Source organism: Populus trichocarpa, chromosome 4 (assembly GCF_000002775.5).
Source record: "Populus trichocarpa isolate Nisqually-1 chromosome 4, P.trichocarpa_v4.1, whole genome shotgun sequence".
Taxonomy (NCBI): Eukaryota; Viridiplantae; Streptophyta; class Magnoliopsida; order Malpighiales; family Salicaceae; genus Populus; species Populus trichocarpa.
Window position 1 is genome coordinate 8,088,670 of NC_037288.2, and position 18,166 is coordinate 8,106,835.

General features: G+C 32.6%; 2 protein-coding genes across 3 annotated transcripts; both read left to right on the forward strand.

Annotated features, from left to right (window-relative positions):
• Positions 1-834: 834 nt before the first annotated feature.
• Positions 835-5,340, forward strand: LOC7477453 (2-hydroxyacyl-CoA lyase). Its single transcript, XM_002305807.4, has 2 exons — positions 835-2,490; positions 4,635-5,340. Exons 1-2 carry the CDS (start codon positions 1,072-1,074, stop codon positions 4,947-4,949), a joined length of 1,734 nt encoding a protein of 577 aa, XP_002305843.1. The 5' UTR covers positions 835-1,071; the 3' UTR covers positions 4,950-5,340.
• Positions 5,341-5,468: 128 nt separating this feature from the next.
• On the forward strand, positions 5,469-14,479 carry LOC18097602 (protein DETOXIFICATION 2). Of its 2 annotated transcripts, none has more exons than XM_024599310.2 (6): positions 5,469-6,598; positions 12,575-13,119; positions 13,212-13,298; positions 13,419-13,475; positions 13,579-13,817; positions 13,942-14,479. In XM_024599310.2, the coding sequence occupies exons 1-6, from the start codon at positions 6,365-6,367 to the stop codon at positions 14,241-14,243; spliced, it is 1,464 nt and encodes a 487-aa protein (XP_024455078.1). In that variant the 5' UTR covers positions 5,469-6,364; the 3' UTR covers positions 14,244-14,479. The 2 variants fall into 2 exon arrangements, with proteins under 2 accessions (XP_024455078.1, XP_024455077.1); XM_024599309.2 differs by lacking the exon at positions 5,469-6,598 and adding an exon at positions 10,723-11,295.
• The last annotated feature ends 3,687 nt before the right edge of the window (positions 14,480-18,166 follow it).

The window sequence follows — 18,166 nt, forward strand, 5'->3', positions numbered from 1 at the left end:
AAAAAAATAAAAAATAAAAGTAGAAGGACCAGATTGAAATATCTTATATATACAAATTAAACATCAAGGGCTAATTTGAAAACAAACAAAACTTCAATAAAACAAAAATAACTAAAAAATATCAAATCAAAAGTTAAAGGATTGGATCTGAAATAATAATAATAACAAGGACCATAGTGTATTTATCAGGAAAAAAAAATGAAGGAAGAAAAAAAAAATCAATGGTAATACACCGGCCATATTTGAGGAACGCACACAAAATAAAATAGTTATTATTATTAGTGAATAGAAAACGTGAGAGGAGCTACAGTGATGCATCTTACTGTTTTTTAACAACTATTAAAATTAGAAGTTCGAGAATATATATATTGTCACACCGAGAAATTAATTACATAAGAATTCAAAAATACAAAGATGCAAATAATATTTTTAAAATTACATAAAAATTACAAGTTCTAAATTATATAAAAAAATGAATTTTTTAAACCCTAAATAGTAAAGAAAACTCAATTTAAATATCGGTAATTTTTAACTCTAGAATTGTTTTTAATATGTTTAGAAAAATAAACTACACAATTCTATTTATATTATTTTTTAAAACTAAATCCACAATTTTTATATTAATAAAGAATCCAAGATTTCTAAAGTGAAATCATAGAGAGCTCTAACAATTAAAAAAGTAACACAGGAAAAAAATAAATTCTTATAAAAAATTAAAAATAAAATAAAATAAAAATAATCATGCAAGAATTATCCATGCTCATCCCACATCACTAGTCGATTGAACATGTAGATTATTAAAGATCGCAAAAGAGCATATTTTCAAATCAATAAATGCATCAGTCAAGATTAAAACCAAGTTCAAAGAAAAAGAAATGTGAATTTAAAATACACCCTTCCCCATATGACGAAATCCTCAGCACAAACCTAAAAATTCCCAGCAAATGATCTCCTACCTATAAACACCTCACCCGCAACCCAACAAGCCTCGTATCCAAATCAAATTCCTCCTCCCCCACCCCACCCCACCCCACCCCACCCGACCAAACCAAACTCCATTGCTCCTCTTTCATGGCAGAATCCAATTCCCAAACCACCTCACAAACCCTCATCGACGGCAACACCCTCGCCGCCAAATCTCTCGTCGCCTACGGCATAACCCATATGTTTGGCGTCGTGGGTATTCCGGTAACCTCCTTTGCCAATCGTGCTGTGGCCGCTGGAATCCGTTTCATTGCCTTTCACAACGAGCAATCTGCTGGGTACGCTGCCTCTGCGTACGGTTACCTCACCGGCCGGCCTGGGATTCTCCTAACAGTCTCTGGGCCGGGTTGCGTTCATGGGCTTGCTGGATTGTCTAATGCCATGATTAATACATGGCCTATGGTCTTGATCTCGGGTTCTTGCGATCAAAACGATGTTGGTAGAGGTGATTTTCAAGAACTTAACCAAATTGAAGCTGCAAAACCGTTTTCCAAACATTTAGGTAAAGCTAAAGACATTAAAGAAATACCTAAATGTTTTTTTGAAGCGCTTGATTCTGCTGTTTTGGGCCGGCCTGGTGGGTGTTACTTAGATCTTCCAACTGATGTTTTGCATCAGACAATATCGGAATCCGAGGCGGATAGTTTGATAAAATCTGCTGCGGATGTTTCAGAAATTGAAAAGGGTGCGAAAAAGATTACTACTGCAAGTTTGGAAGTTGAAAGGGCGGTGGATTTGCTTAGAAATGCTGAAAGGCCATTGATTGTGTTTGGAAAAGGTGCTGCTTATGCCCGTGCGGAGAATGAGTTGAAGAGATTAGTGGAAAGTACTGGGATTCCGTTTTTGCCAACCCCTATGGGAAAAGGGTTGTTGCCTGATACACATGAACTTGCTGCTAGTGCCGCGAGGTCACTTGCTATTGGGAAATGCGATGTCGCGCTTGTGGTTGGCGCGAGGCTTAATTGGTTGTTGCATTTTGGGGAACCGCCAAAGTGGTCTAAGGATGTGAAATTTATTTTGGTTGATGTTAGCGAGGAGGAGATTGAGTTGAGGAAGCCACATTTGGGCTTAGTTGGAGATGCAAAAAAGGTGTTGGAATTGGTAAATAAGGAGATCAAGGAGGATCCTTTTTGTTTGGGGAAGAATCATCCGTGGTTGGAGGCGATTTCAAAGAAGGCTAGGGACAATGTGTCGAGAATGGAGGCACAGCTGGCTAAGGATGTTGTGCCGTTTAATTTTTTGACGCCAATGAGGATTATTAGAAATGCGATCTTAGAAGTGGGGAGTCCTGCACCGGTATTGGTTTCAGAGGGGGCGAATACAATGGATGTTGGCAGAGCTGTTTTGGTTCAGACCGAGCCAAGGACGAGGTTGGATGCTGGAACTTGGGGGACTATGGGTGTTGGTTTGGGTTATTGCATTGCCGCTGCAGTTGCTGAGCCTCATCGCCTTGTGGTTGCAGTTGAGGGCGACTCTGGATTTGGGTTCAGTGCGATGGAAGTTGAGGTATGAGCCTTTACTCATTACTACAATCATGTTTAAATTTTTCGTGCTGAGAACTTTTTGTGATATTTGATTGTTCTAACATTCGAATATGATTGTGCTTTTATCACTCTCTGTTTCTTGGATACTGCAGCTAGCTGTTTACTGCACTTATTTTTATGTGTATTTTAAAGGGGGACTATCTTTGTTAGAAGATCGAGAAAGTTTTTGTAATTGCTTTTCTGTAACTCCTTTCACTCTTTCAGAGAAATTCAGATGAATAGTTAGATTAAAATATTTTTTAAGATTATGGTAGTGGTTGTTTTTTCAAGAATTTTTTATTTAAAAATATATCAAAATAATATTTTTTTTAAAATTTATTTTTGGAACGATTCAAAATTATATAAAAAATTAATTTGAAAAAAAAAATAATATTTCAAAAGCACCTTTTAAGGCAAAAACAAACACTCTAGATAAAAACTGTGCAATGCGCATTTGGGAGTGCCTTTGCACTTACAATTGTCTCATCATGCATTCTGTTACTTGTATTTCTGACCGTTGTAGAACCATTTCAATTGAGTGAAAGATCGAATGAGTCCTTTCTGTTTCTTCTGTTTTGTTTTTTTTACCCTGAAGTCACTTCAAAATTATTTCTCGTTGGTAACATCAAGCCACAAACCAAAACATCCATTGCATACACGGAATCATTGTTAGTGTCACACATAGCCATTTATCTCCACATGATTTTGTCTGTATCTTTTAAATGTATCGTAGTCAAGCTATTGGAGACCAAAATTTTCTTTGCACTTTTGAAGATTAAGATTAAGATTTTCTTTGACGTGATAAATGAATTGACCAAGTCAAGTCAAATTTACTAAAACTGTGTTTTTTTTTAATTTTCTTTTGAAGATTAAGATTAATGAAATATTGGACGAATGTAAAACATTTCACCATAAATTATCGGTTAAAAAACATATGTAAACAGATTAACTAATTAGTAAAGGAACTTAGCTATTCTCTCACAAAAAAGACTTCATTAAAAGTCACTTAGTCCATCCAAAAACTTTAAGATATAAATTCTATTTAAGACACTATTAATGGTGAATATAAATGGGTCATTCATTAGGTTGTAAATGACATTTTTGTATATCCAAAAACACATAGTGCATGCATCAACCACTGGAAAAGGAAAATTTTTGCGCACCAATACTGTTTGATTCCTTTTAATTTCATTCATAATTTTTTTTTATCAAATCAGAAAATGGAAGCTGTTATCTTGTGAAATCTCTTTATTATTGTTGCCTTAAAAGTTAAATGTCTACTATTCTTTCCAACAAAAAGCACCATTTTATCAAATGCTGAATAGCTGGGCTATCCACATGTCAGCTAATGAGAGTACCACTTCTTTGTCTTCCATTTTCTAATCTTATTATTATATTAGACTAGATATGCAGTCATAAAATGTTATGCATTTCCTTGCAAAGGGTTAACTTTTATGTAGCTTGAAGTTTGTTTGGAATCAGAAGTTCATGTACATGCATGTCTATGTTTCATTGGAAAAGATGTCTATGCGATGCATGGGGTATGAACTTACTTGATTAGTATACTTTGGGAATTTAAAGAAAATAGCAGATTTATAGTATTAAGTAGCATACTATGTGATGTGTGGCTTAGCTTATTATATTACATTGGTCAAAGTACATTTGCTCTTAAAAATTTTTAAGGAATGGGAAATATCACTCTAAAACCAGCTGTATGCTGGTCTTCGAATAACCTTTTTATTCATCACTGAACTGTACCTTTTAGCAAGTTAGTCATGCATAGTTTTTGATCATTGTGTTTTCTGCAGTCATGAAGCATATGTCTTAGAATTAAAAGATTTTCGGGGTTATGGGTGAAAATGAATGCGGTGGTATGAAAGCATATATAGATTTTGATAAAATCTCAATCGGTTTAACTAATCTGCAGATGCCTTTGTTGTTTTCTGCCCTTTCTTGAGAAGGTTTGTAGAAGGTCTCTTTTATGGATTAGATGAGAAAAAAATAATTATAATAATTAAAGAAAAGACAATGCACCTGCTGAATTTTTAAAGTCACCCTTTGTTTTTGCTTGCCTCATGATATAAAATAAAAATAACAGGTTACATTTATATGTAAAATCTTTTGTAGACATTGGTTCGTTACCAGCTGCCCGTGGTCGTGATAGTTTTTAACAATGGTGGTGTTTATGGTGGTGATCGGAGGAACCCTGAAGAAATTACAGGGCCTTTTAAAGATGATCCAGCACCCACTTCTTTTGTCCCTGGCGCTTCTTATCATGTTTTAATTGAAGCTTTCGGGGGGAAGGGTTATCTTGTCGGGACACCTGATGAACTCAAGTCTGCCCTTTCTGAATCCTTCACTGCAAGAAAGCCAGCTGTAATAAATGTCACCATCGACCCTTATGCTGGTGCGGAAAGTGGTAGGATGCAGCACAAAAACTGAGGTAGCCTTCACACGTCTCTTTGTTTTAATCTGTACATCTCTTGGCTGAACTGGTTTTGCAGGATCCCATTTAATAATGTAAAATCACTCGAGTACCGTCTGTTTCTCCTGTTAGATCTTCTTCTACAGGCATGCATGCTGAAGAAGCATAAACTAGTAATAAAACAGAGTGTTACACCTTCTTTTGTAGTAACCTGACTCGAGGAGGGGTTTGGCAAGGACTAGGCTGTAGTTTGATATATGTGTATAGGATTGACATGGCAGTCATATAATGATGGTGATTGAATTAAGTGCTGGGTTCTCATTGTACCCTTTTGTTTAGTTTCGTGTAAGCAAATGGAATTATTGCAGCTAATAAACTAGTTTGTTTAGAGAATTGCAATCAAAGAAACAGACTTCAGTACATGATAAAAATTGAAATTTAGTTAAGCGTAGAATTGAACATGCCATTTTGTTTTTCATTTTCTTTTTTGCATCAACCATGGAGGCTGGTTTATTTATTATCACTTGAAGAACAGACAGGCTGCGTGCTGATGGCCTGACAAATCAACCTTCCCTAGCCCTCAGCCCTCCATATATGAGCTGTGTATCAAATGCGTAGATGTATCGACCATACCTTTTTTTTGATGGACCTTGCCAATATCAACTTTCCCTACCTTCTTTATTTTTGGTTTCAGTAGATGGATTCTTTATCAAAACCATACCTTCTTTATTGGTTCTAACTGTTTATGGTATTAAGATTAATGATTTCTAAAAAATAAACTCAGAACTTAATCAATTGAGTTATACTTCTTATGATACATGGTATTTGCCTCGCCTATGTTGGACGAGGTTTGCTTTTTTGCATTTTTTCCCACATTTGAATCGGCCAAGCTACAAGGATAAAGTAGAATATTCAAGAGACTTGGCCTATGATTCTACTAATTATTAATAATATAGTAATAATTCTGCTTCAAATGCATATAATTTCGGAGGCCTTTTCCACATTGTGCTTAATTTTCTATATATTTTGGTTCAGTAAATGGCCAGAAAAAAAATACACTTGAGTGATTTGGCTCTACTTGGACGCCGGACTCATAGTAAAAGGTGCCTTGCGTGGTGAATTATAGCCAATATATTCATTTAAAATTAGATATGCAAACAATGCATGCTGTGGACAAAAACATTTACTCCTTTTCAAGGCTAAAAGGACACTCAAGTCACTAAAATAATTAATATATTTTTTAACACATATATCATCGTATAAACCACCAAATAACTTTTATCTAGAATCAAACAAAATCTTTTACTCCAGATAGAATCAAAGACCATATAAATCCACTCTACGTAGAACGCAAGGAGCGTTTTCTCTTGATTAGTTCAAACCACCATTTCGGAGAAGAATATTGACTTGTCACTGGCTAGTATATACTGTTATGGAAGAGGTGGAAGAGATCGGGAAAGAGAGGAAATGGCTGATAACATGGGGTGGATTTGTGGAGGAGCTCAAGGAGGTGAGCTACATAGCTGCACCAATGGTGGCTGTTACGGTGTTGCAGTATCTACTACAAGTTGTGTCTGTAATAATCGTAGGACACCTTGGTCAGCTCGCCCTCTCTGGTGTTGCCCTAGCCACCTCCATCAACAATGTTACTGGATTTAGCCTACTTGTAAGTCTCCTGATTCTCTTCTTACATTGTTCTACTCTCTCCTCAAAACGTTCTCTTTGTACATTGTCCAACAAGTGCTATCCCATGTGCGCATCTGGTTGAGATTAATCATGTATCCATATCATGATTGATGGTTTAGATTTTCGATATACACATTTCAAAGCCATATAATCATTGTTATATATCAAATTATTATTTTTTAAGATTTTAAAAAATATTAAGAGTATAGAGATATTTTAAGTAGTTTTAATAAATTTAAATGATCTTGAAACCTGTCAACTCGATTTGTTGTCTAACTCGAGTTTCAAATTAAACCACGTGGGACTAGCCCAAAATGAATCATTCAATTTAATGGGTCCAAATACAATTTGAATAATCAGTAAAAACATGACATAACTTTTAAAAAAACTTTAAGACAATAATTTTTTTTTAAATATTGAGACGATACCTAATTGGATCGACCTCGGTCACCTTACGACCTGGATCATGGACTTTAATGAGTTTAATAACTTTGTTGTTTTTGTAAATTATTTTTATTTAATTTTATGATAAAATTAGATACTTGCAAAATTAAATACCAACCCAAAAACAGATGTTTATTTGAGATCTTAATAACCCTAATAAAGTAGAAAAAAATAAACCATGAATTTCATTTCATAACCAATCCAATATTGAAGAAGAGTGAAATTAAAAAAAAAACCCATTAGAAAAATTAAAGGACCAAAACCTAAAAAAATATATATATCAAGTTTGATGGGTAAACCCGCTGCACTCGTGCATCGGGTAACCCAATTCAACGTGTCAAACTCGCAAACCGGGTAATGAACTTCATTGGGATTATTGACTTGTTTTTTTTAAACTATTTTTTATTTAACTATATGATGACAAAAATAGACGATTACAAAATCAAGTATCAAACCAATGCTGAGAATTTTTTTTTAAGATTATGATAACCTAATAGAAAGAAAAACAAAACAAATTATAAAACTCAATTCTCAATCAGTCCAATATCGAAGAATAAAATAAAAAAATGAATTTTTTTAAAAAGAAAAATTTAACTCGCCAAACCTGTCAAAAGACCCATGTACTTTTTATAATTTAATAACATATTTTTTTTTCTAAAAATATTTTTTTTAATTATATAATAAAAAAATAGACGATTACATAATCAATTTTCATTAGAAAAAAATACCAAATCTCACAAAACCAGATCATTGACTCCTTAAAGTTTAATAACTTATTTTTTTTTGAAATTATTTTTTTTTATTTAACTAAATTTTTTTAAAAGTAGATCATACCACAATGCTAAGATATGTTTTTGATACTGCGATAACCATACAAAATAAAAATTAAAATAAATTATCAACTCTAAATCCCTATAAACACATCATTTAAGGACTAAATTAAAAAAAAAACAATAACCAAAGAAAAAATAGGGTGTATATATATATATATAACAACATTGTGGATTAATAATCTACAATGCTAATGAATTTGAGAAAACAATATTTTTTTTATTTAACTAAACTTTTTAAAAATAAACCATACTGTGATGTTGAGATATTTTTCTAATACCAATTCAATATTAAAAAATAATATTTCCCCATATATTTTAGTTTTATAATTAATAATTAATACTTAATGTGATAGAAAGAGAGGAGCTTATTTTATAAAATGTATTTATGATTTATTAGTTTAGGCTATTAGGTTAGGGGTGGTGTCTATCCTGTAAACTCTCGTGCGTGCAAGCTCAATGTGGACGCGGACACTCAAGCATCTCCCTAAATGTGGATCGGCTTGGCTCGGCTCAGGATAACTGGTGATTGTGGTTTGGCTGGGATAACTTTTTTTTTTTTTGTTTCCCCATGACTTTGTTTCTTTATGGTTGATTAAGAAAACAATGTTTTACGATATTACTATGTTTTTAATTATGGATGCTTAATTGATTTATAATTAATTAATTAATATTATCCTCCTAAACAAAATTTTAGATGAAAAAAACGAGAATACAAAAATTTGCAGACGTTAATATCATGCTTCATCTCCCACATTGGCCACGTGTTTTTATTTTTGGGAAAAAAAATTTATTTTTATCTCTAACACATTAACTGATTTTTAATTTCATTTCTAAATATTATTTTTTGAATTTCACCAATAATGCATGGCCTTTTGAATAAAAATCTTAACATTTTTTTAGTATAAAATATCAAAACTATCTAGATCCATTTCATTGCATAAAATAAAATCTTATGAGATATGGAGAATTTTTTTTTTTAGTGATGCGAATTCTATAAATATTAATATCTGAAAACAAATTTAAGTTTGAATACAAACTTTGACACATAAATAACTTTACATCTAAGAACCAAAAATATTGAAAATTAAACTTGGACCTATTGATTATAGCAAAACAAGAATCTGAAGTATACAAAAACACCACAAGTGAGTTATACTTTGATAAGTCAGTTGTTGATTTTTATCTCAGAAAAAAAAAATGTTGTTCCATGCAAAATACAAGTTTATTCAAAACCTCGTGGCTGTTGAGTTTTGTAGCGAAAAATATATAAAAAACAACATATAGTTATCCTAAATAACCTTAATAGACTCTTATTGGATTGCAAATCATAGGCTCAAGCTAATACTCACCTAACACAAGCTTAATGTCTAAAACAATCATAAAACATTGATTTTAGATGGTTATAAACTCAAACTAAAACAAAGCCCTAAATTAAAATTAAAATTCCAAAATAATTAAAATAAAATAACAATAAAGCCCAAATTTTTTTTTCACATTAATAAAAATAATTTACATAAGCTCCAACATAATCTTCCTTGCTTGAACTTCTCTTTGTAGCTGAAATCACTTCCTAGCATAAATGGGAAAGTGTTGCTGACATTAATGTCCTCTCTGAGCCGGCCTGAAAACTTTTGAATTTAATTATTGATATGTTTCCTTAATAATCTTTATATATTAGGAAATCCTTGCAAAACATGTACAAAACAATGGGGTAGAATTCCCTTTATTATTGCCTATAAATATTGTTTTTTAAGCTAAGATTTTATTAAATAATCCCCTATTACACAAGAAATTTTTTATTGCTGGCATTAAAAATCCCCATAAAATTAAGAAAACTTCCAAATAATTTTTTCAAAATAGGAAGTACATAAGTACAATAAATAATAAAATCTATATTGTATTTTCTGAATGTAGAATAATATACATGAAAATTCTTAATAAAATTTCAATCCAATTCAATGGTCAGATTGAGAGCTATATTCGATAATATAAAACAAAACAATAAACACAAATACACTAAAATTCAAGTTTTCTTATTTAATGTTTTATTGGATCGTAACATTTGGGAACTTAGTTGATGGATTAGGAACTCTGAATGTTATCTCTATTTATAAAATTTTTTACTTAAGTTTTTATTTTGTATAAGCGTGTTCGGATCCACCTGTGTATTATCATACCTCTTTGGGCTGAGCTTAGGCGGTGCGCCCGAGCCCACAAGGAGATGATGGGTATGCTGAGCACTTGGGCTTGATGGTGTGCCTGAGCCCAACCCGCTACTTGGACTTGGATGCTCTACCTGAGCCCTTCAATGGTGTTTAGAAATGGACCAAAAATCTGGTCGAAGACTATTATGAGTTTTGCAATAAAATGGATAAATCTTGATCCATCAGTGGAAACTTGAGTTAAAAAATATGCGACTGCTTATGTAACATATTTTTTATTTTTTATCATAATTATTTTTATTATATTACTTTCTAAAATGTTAAAGTTTTATAGGTTTTGAGTAGTTCCAAATAAGTTTAACTTGTATTTTGATAAAAAAATATAAACTTTTATCCCATCGTTGCATGATATATAAATTTTTGTTTTTAAACTCAAATTAGACCCAAAATATAATGCTTTAGAATTTTATTTATTTTTCTTGTATTTTTTATTTTTCTATTTAGATTAAAACTTTTAATTTAATTAGGATTTTATTAATTATGATATTTTTTATATTTACATAACAGGGTATTTTTTAAAAAGATAATTTATGAAACATTTGACTCTTTTCTTTTTGGTAAACAATAGATTACATTAAAACGCCAGAAAGAGAGGGGAAAAAGTTGCAAAATATAAATATTCAAAATCTACTGGTCATTCCGTAAGATAGGAATTATCATTATAAATTTAATGCCTAAATTTGTGTCTTTACGCAAAATATGACAAAAACGCGAGCAGTTCACGAAAATCATGGTTTGCAAGTCAAAAGCCGTTGTTAATTACTCTGCTGTATTCTAGAACCAGACAAAATACTATTAATCAAGTCAAACAAATTACAAATCAAACAACACGACAATCCGTTCAACATTGAGCATTGTCTCTTCGTTTGTTCTTCACATATAAGGTCACTCTTGCTGTGACTTCTAGGAGGGAAAAAACACAAAATTCATTCACTTGTTGAGAAGTTATGGAAGGAGAGGGAAAGAGGGAAGAGAGAAAATGGGCGATAACATGGGAAGGATTTGTTCAAGAGCTAAAGAAGGCAGGTTGTATAGCAGCTCCAATGGTGGCCGTGTCAGTATTGCAGTATCTCCTACAAGTTGTGTCTGTGATAATTGTAGGGCACCTTGGTGCACTTGCACTCTCTAGTGCCGCCATTGCCACTTCTATTACCAATGTTACAGGGTTTAGCCTTCTTGTATGTCTTCTAATCCTGTCCCTTTTTAAATTTTTTTTTTATAAAGGTCCTTTGATCTTCTTGCATCTTTTAACTAGCATGAATCATTATGCTTTCAATTCAGAAATTAAGGTTGCTTTCTCTTACGTTAAGGAGAGAGGAAGAAGATGTTCTTCAAGAATCCACTTCATCTATCCTGGAATTGAAGACAGGATATGATCAGGGGAAGGGAAAAAGAAAAAAAAAACAACCCTTTAAGGTCCTTGTCTAGTTTTGGAGTAACCCCTAAATCTTATGTTTCATGTACAGAAATCTTAAATTTATCATTTACACATATTTCTTTCCATACAAGCAAGATTTTATTTTTTTCTTCAATTTTCTACTTGTCTACTTGCATTTTCTCCAATATTTTTGATCCCTCATGTTTGTGAGTATACTTACAGTGCATTGCATAGTACTCTTCCCACCCACATCTCTTTCATGAAATCAAAAATAAATTTAATCTTATCAAAAAAAAAAAAAAAAAAAATAGCCAGAAAAAAACTTTTATTGTCAAACCAAAAAGAAAAATATCTTTCATAGAGGAATATACGGGGCGTCCATGCTATGCATAGCAAGTTGGAAATTAAAATGTTTCAAATATGTATAAATAAGTTGTTTGTTTGTTGTTTTAAGACTGAAATTTATTAACATTAATGCATGAAGCAAGTGGGTTGTTGGGGTTTTAAAAGAGTAAATAGTTAATAAAACATGCATGTGTTCACTGTATTTGGACTTTTGTGTTCCAAGTTCTTTAATCACGAACAGAGACTTGCATGTTGACTACCCTCATCCCATAAATTCTCCTCTTTCCTTCTTCTTCTTCTTCTTCTTCTTCTTTTCTATTATAATTGTTTTGCTACGTTACTTGCCTCTTCGTTATTGGCAAAAGTCCTTCCTTTCTTTGTATCAATTGTTCAATTTCATCCCATTATTAAAAAACTTTTCAATTAGTACCCTGTTCTGTTCAATTTTGTCAAAGCTATAACTTCTATAAGAGTGGCCCATCTTTAATTCATATCAGCAGTCTAATATAAAAAATAATAATTATGAATTGAATGATAATCAAACAAATTGGGGTGATATAGGCCAGTAAAGCATGAGCTCTTGCCTAAAGCTATGTATTATTACCATGTTAGAATGCCCTCTGTAATTAAAAATGATTTTGTTTTCCAATTTTCTTTCTTTATCAAGCTTGGTTTTCACAATTATATTTGTGTTAACAAGCATAAATTGACCCGAGTTTGTAATTGGCAAACAGTCAGGAATGGCAGGTGGACTGGAAACTCTAGCTGGCCAAGCATATGGAGCTAAACAATATCAAAAGCTTGGAACCTATACTTACAGTGCAATCATCTCTCTAATAATCATGTGCCCTCCAATTTGTGTCCTGTGGATCTTCATGGGCAAACTACTACCTCTACTAGGCCAAGACACTTCAATCTCACAAGAGGCCTGCAAGTACTCAATGTATCTAATCCCTGCATTATTTGGGGGTGCAGTTCTTAAGCCTTTGACTAGATATCTTCAGACACAAAGTGTGATTCTACCAATGCTCATAACCTCATCTTGCATCCTATGTTTTCACACCATTTCATGCTGGATTCTTGTGTACAAACTGCAATTAGGACAAAAGGGTGCAGCTATAGCCTTCAGTTTATCAACTTGGTTGAATGTGATATTGCTATGCCTGTATGTAAAGTACTCCTCAGCATGTGAAAAAACTAGAGCTCCATTGTCAAGAGAAGCACTTTATGGTATCAGAGAATTCTTTCAGCTCGGTGTCCCTTCTGCTATTATGGTTTGGTAATTTCTTTTACCTTTTTCTTCTATCATGAAAATGCAATTTTCGTTTCGTTCTGTTTTCCTAACTAAATACTATTACGCGATCATCACAGTCTTAAATGGTGGTCATTGGAGTTGCTGATTTTGCTTTCTGGTCTTTTCAAAAATCCAAAACTGGAGACTTCAGTGCTTTCTATATGGTATTTTTAATATTTATTTTGGCTCCTATCCATATATTGACAAATTGGATACTTGTAAAGATTGAATTAAATATTATTATAACTCTAATTTCTCATTAACATTTATTTTGCTTGATTTAGCCTCACAATCTCTACATTGCACTTCACCATACCATATGGATTTGGAGCTGCTGCAAGGTTTATAACCTTCTCCTATTGAAAGCATATTCTTTAATTGAAAATAATGTATAGATTTCATATCAATCTGTTCATCCATATAGATTTCATGGTATTTTTGTAGCACACGAGTTTCGAATGAACTAGGAGCTGGGAATCCTCAATTAGCTAGGATGGCAGTTCTGGTTGCCTTGTTTCTTGCTGGCATAGAGTCAGTCATTGTGAGCTCAGGACTCTTCCTTTCCCGGCAAGTTTTGGGATATGCTTACAGCAACGACAGGCAGGTTGTGCGTTATATTTCAGTCATGACTCCTCTGATTTGTCTCTCATTTATCACGGACAGCTTACAAGCTGTCCTTTCTGGTTAGTTTCTTATCCCAGTTTCTTTTTTTTGGTTAATATACAACTTGGCAATAGTAGCCTTAAATCGTTGTATAAACTTGGCAATACCTGCTGATTTTAAAGTATGTGTTGTCCTTCGCATCAGGTGTGGCTAGAGGATGTGGATGGCAGAAAATAGGGGCATATATCAATCTTGGTTCATTTTATCTGGTTGGACTTCCATTGGCTGCTGTGCTTGGTTTTGTAGCTCATTTAAGAGGAAAAGGCCTTTGGATTGGAATATTAGTTGGGTCATTTGTGCAATCAGTTCTTCTTTCTATCGTTACTGCTTGTACAGATTGGAACAAACAGGTCCTTGGTCCAATCTCTTTTTTCTTTCCTTCAACTTCTCTCCCTTGTATATGTTTTCATGTGCTGTTCTATTATAGGCTCCATCAAGTGCAATGACAAATTGATGACCTTGTGGCATACAGGTAACAAAGGCAAGGGAAAGGGTATTAGAGAGAAGATCTTCAATGAAGGATGAGGAAAAATAGATTATAAGAATGTATATTTTGTTTAGAAATGTTCGTAGCATGATCCTTTGATAGTATGAAATTGCACTTGGTTCATTGCCTTGTTCTTGTTGTGCTTGTGAGCCAAAGTGGCAGGGGACTGCTATAACATTTTAAAAACATCGTAAATACATCATCTCTTTTTTCTTTTCTTTTTTCCAGAAGAAATACCATAGCTTTATGCTTTTTAATCTGATTGGTCTGATCTGTCATGCCTTGAAAATGCATTGACCACTCACAGAGAGGGCGTGACTGCACACGATCGAGGGGACCGCCACCAAAGGCCTCCCCCATAGTTTTGAAACCCAACCCGGTGGTCAACCCGGTCTAATGATCGGGTCACGGGTCAGATGGGTTAACCCGGGTCAACAAAAAAAAAACAAATCAAATATGCAAAGTATTTTGATATAAACACTAACATATAACAATAGAATCTGTAGCTGAAAAAACTTAAGGGAATGATATAAAAATAGATCATGCAACATAAGAAGAGATCCCCACTTGTTGATTTATTTTCATACCGACTGCCAAAGGAAAAAACTTGAAGATAAAATACAAATTACGATCATTATTGAGTTCAATATCTAGAAGCCATTTATAGAGTGAAGTTTCAAATAGCAGAACAAGTTTGGAAAGAACACTCACTGCATCCCATCTAAGTAGGTTCTTGTAGTCCCATTGAATGCTCCAGAGAGGGATGTGATGCTTAACACCCATTTATCAGAAGTGTTCTCATACCCATTAAATGCCTACAAAATCATCACGAACAAGCATACAATCAAAACATGAAATTTTAAGAGATTATTTGCTGACTGTTCAAACAATAAACTAGACTAATCTTATCAGCAACCATTTGCTGCAACACCCGAACAACCTGCGCTCCAGCAGAATGCCCAACAAAGTGAATAGGGTGATCCTCATCCCATTCAGGATAATGACCTACATTCCAATCACAACAAACAAAGACATTTCAAACTTAAAAACAGATAATAACCAAATAGAAAAAACAAAAACAGAGATATGGCTCAAAAATCCAAACTTTAAAAATAAAAACAAAAGGGAAGATCTTCTGACCTTGTTCATAAGTCCATCCAAATTGCGAGTGTCCATAAGCCTTGCTGTGATCTTCTCCTTAATCAACTTGCCCAACTTTCAAATAATAAAATAACTCGCGTGCCCTAAAACCCAGAAAGAAGAGCTCAAATTCAAACCAAATCAAAGAGATTATATTGCCAAAATGAAACCTTTAACAACCCCTAAATCACAAGCATTTGGTAACTAATTACCTATCATATATGCTAGTTAGAGACCCCAAATCCATCAAATTATCATTAATAAAGAAAATGAGTAACTCTAATAACTATCCCACTTGTTGCTAATCACGTTACAGAGACAGATTAAACTGACCATTTATGATACTAGGTTCATTTCTAAAATGATCAAAAGCATTTCTCCAAAAGAAAAGAAATCTCTTAAGAAACAAAAACCCATCAAAAGGGTCTCATTTTAGCAACCTAAGAAGGCTTAAAAATAAAATTTTATAGCAAAACCAGGCGACTTGCAAACATTACAAGTAGAAAAAAACCAAGGTGAAGAAGCTACTTATCTTCTCTCAAGCATCTTTTCGTTGGAATCTGGATTTTCACCCGTAGAAACTAGAAACTGACGGGTCCATCTATGATGCCAGTCAGCAAGAGAACCCATTGATGGAGGGGACACTGTGTTTGGGGTGGAGGCGATTGAAATTGTTTTTTCTTTAATTAGGTTTTCTCTTTCTCTGCAATCATGTATGTTCAATTGTTCATCTTCGTCGTTTCGAGGCTTTGTATATATAAAAAAAAGAGGCCGGGTTTCAACCGGGTTTGCCCGGGTTCCGGGTCGACCCGCCAGGTCGATCGAGTTTCGCCGAGTCAACTCCCCACCGGGTTTTTATTTAGACCCGGACCGATCTCAGGCCCGGGTCGGCCCGCCGGGCCGGTCCAGGTTTCAAAACTATGACCTCCCCAACCATTAAATAACCACAATATTCACACTAATAATTTAATTCAATAACAGCATTAAGAATTAGATAGGTTGATAAATCTAGACAATATAATTGTCTAAAATTTATGTTTGATATTTGTTTGGACATAACTGTCATTAACAATATTTTAATATATTTATAATAAATAATTAATACATATAAATTATTTGTTGGCATATAACAGGAAAAAAACTATTTTTTACCATGGGACCAAACTTGTAATTTATCTTAAATTCAAGGGTCAATTTATAATTTTATAAAATTCAAGGACTAAACAAAAATATCATAAATCAACGACCAAGCTAAAATTCATCATCTTTAACCTCATAATCAGTTATGTATAGAATATAAAAATATGTTTCAAGAGTCAAAATGTATGGTTTTCAAATAATAAAAACTAAACTGTAATTTTTACAAATCAAGAAACAAACTTAAATTTCATTATCTTCAATCTTAGAAGTAATCTTTCCAAAACTCCCAGCAAATATTGATATAACTTCTTAAGCCTTCATACACATAACACAACAATTAAACCAATCATATTTTAAATTATAATTCCTAACAACGTTACTGAAAATCGATCAATTTTATTATTAATATTATATTTGTTTCTCGACATCGCGAGGAGCTAATAAAAAATATAAGGAAGCGCATGAAAAAAAAGAAGCCAACACCACCTGGACCTAATAAATAAAAAACAAGAAGAAAAAAGGTATGAATAAAATTAAAAAAAAAGTTAAGGTGATTTACTGTTTATATAAACGATGTTTAATTCCACCTCATTTTGGAGGAGTGACAAGATCCAATTCAATATAATAACTTATCAAGTTTTAGTGATTTTGAGGTTACTATTGAATGTATATTTTAAGAAAAATTGTAAAGAAAAAAACAAGTAAAAAGAAACCGCGCCTCGGCTTTTAATTACTATTAGATTTAGATACGAGTTTGGTAAAAATTGTGGTTGAGGTTTATGTGCAGCAAAAATATGTATAAAATGTTTGGTAGTTGTGTGGTTACGATTGCTTTTCAAAGTGCTTTTTACTTGGAAATGCATTAAAATAATGTATTTTTATTTTTTTAAAAATATTTTTGATATTAGCACATTAAAATGATCTAAGAACACCAAAAAATATTAATTTGAAGAAAAAAAATAAAAAATTATCAAATTTTTTTAAAAGCGCTTTTGAAACACAAAAACAAACAGTGTTTTACAAAACTCAGTTAAAAATACATGAAAAAACTGTTTCATAAAAACTACATTTCAAACTTGAACTCCACAATATAAAACATAGTTTTTATAATTATTAAACACTTAATATGTTTTTTATACCAAAAATGTAAAAACATGAAAAAACTGCTTCATAAAAACTAACATTTCAAACTTCAACTAAAACATAGTTTTTACAATTATCCAACACCTTAATATATTTTTTATACCACAAATGTAAAAACAAGTGAAAAATAAACCCACCTATTCATGTTGTGTACTTGTGCCTAAGAATGTTTTTTTTAAGATCTCAATATGAAAAGATGCACTAAGACACTTCACAAGTACTGTTTCCAGAATAAATAAATAAATTAAATGACTGCTGATTATTATATGAAATATTATTTGTCTTACGTGCGTGTATAAAACAGAATAAGTTAAAATTTTTATAAAGATAAAAAAGGGCTTCGAGTTTCATAGTATTTTCATTATACTAACTATTAAAATTATTTTGATTGGCTCACATTTTAAAAAAAATACTAGTAACAAATTAGATTTTTTTTATTGGTTAGCTACAAAATAGGAA

Bases quoted from the DNA above. Each gene is read 5' to 3' on its own strand.
- LOC7477453 (XM_002305807.4), top strand. From the start codon at position 1,072: ATGGCAGAATCCAATTCCCAAACCACCTCACAAACCCTCATCGACGGC. The intron at 2,491-4,634 runs GTATGAGCCTTT...AATCTTTTGTAG, and splicing joins TCAGTGCGATGGAAGTTGAG to ACATTGGTTCGTTACCAGCT.
- LOC18097602 (XM_024599310.2), top strand. From the start codon at position 6,365: ATGGAAGAGGTGGAAGAGATCGGGAAAGAGAGGAAATGGCTGATAACA. The intron at 6,599-12,574 runs GTAAGTCTCCTG...ATTGGCAAACAG, and splicing joins TTACTGGATTTAGCCTACTT to TCAGGAATGGCAGGTGGACT. The intron at 13,818-13,941 runs GTTAGTTTCTTA...CCTTCGCATCAG, and splicing joins CTTACAAGCTGTCCTTTCTG to GTGTGGCTAGAGGATGTGGA.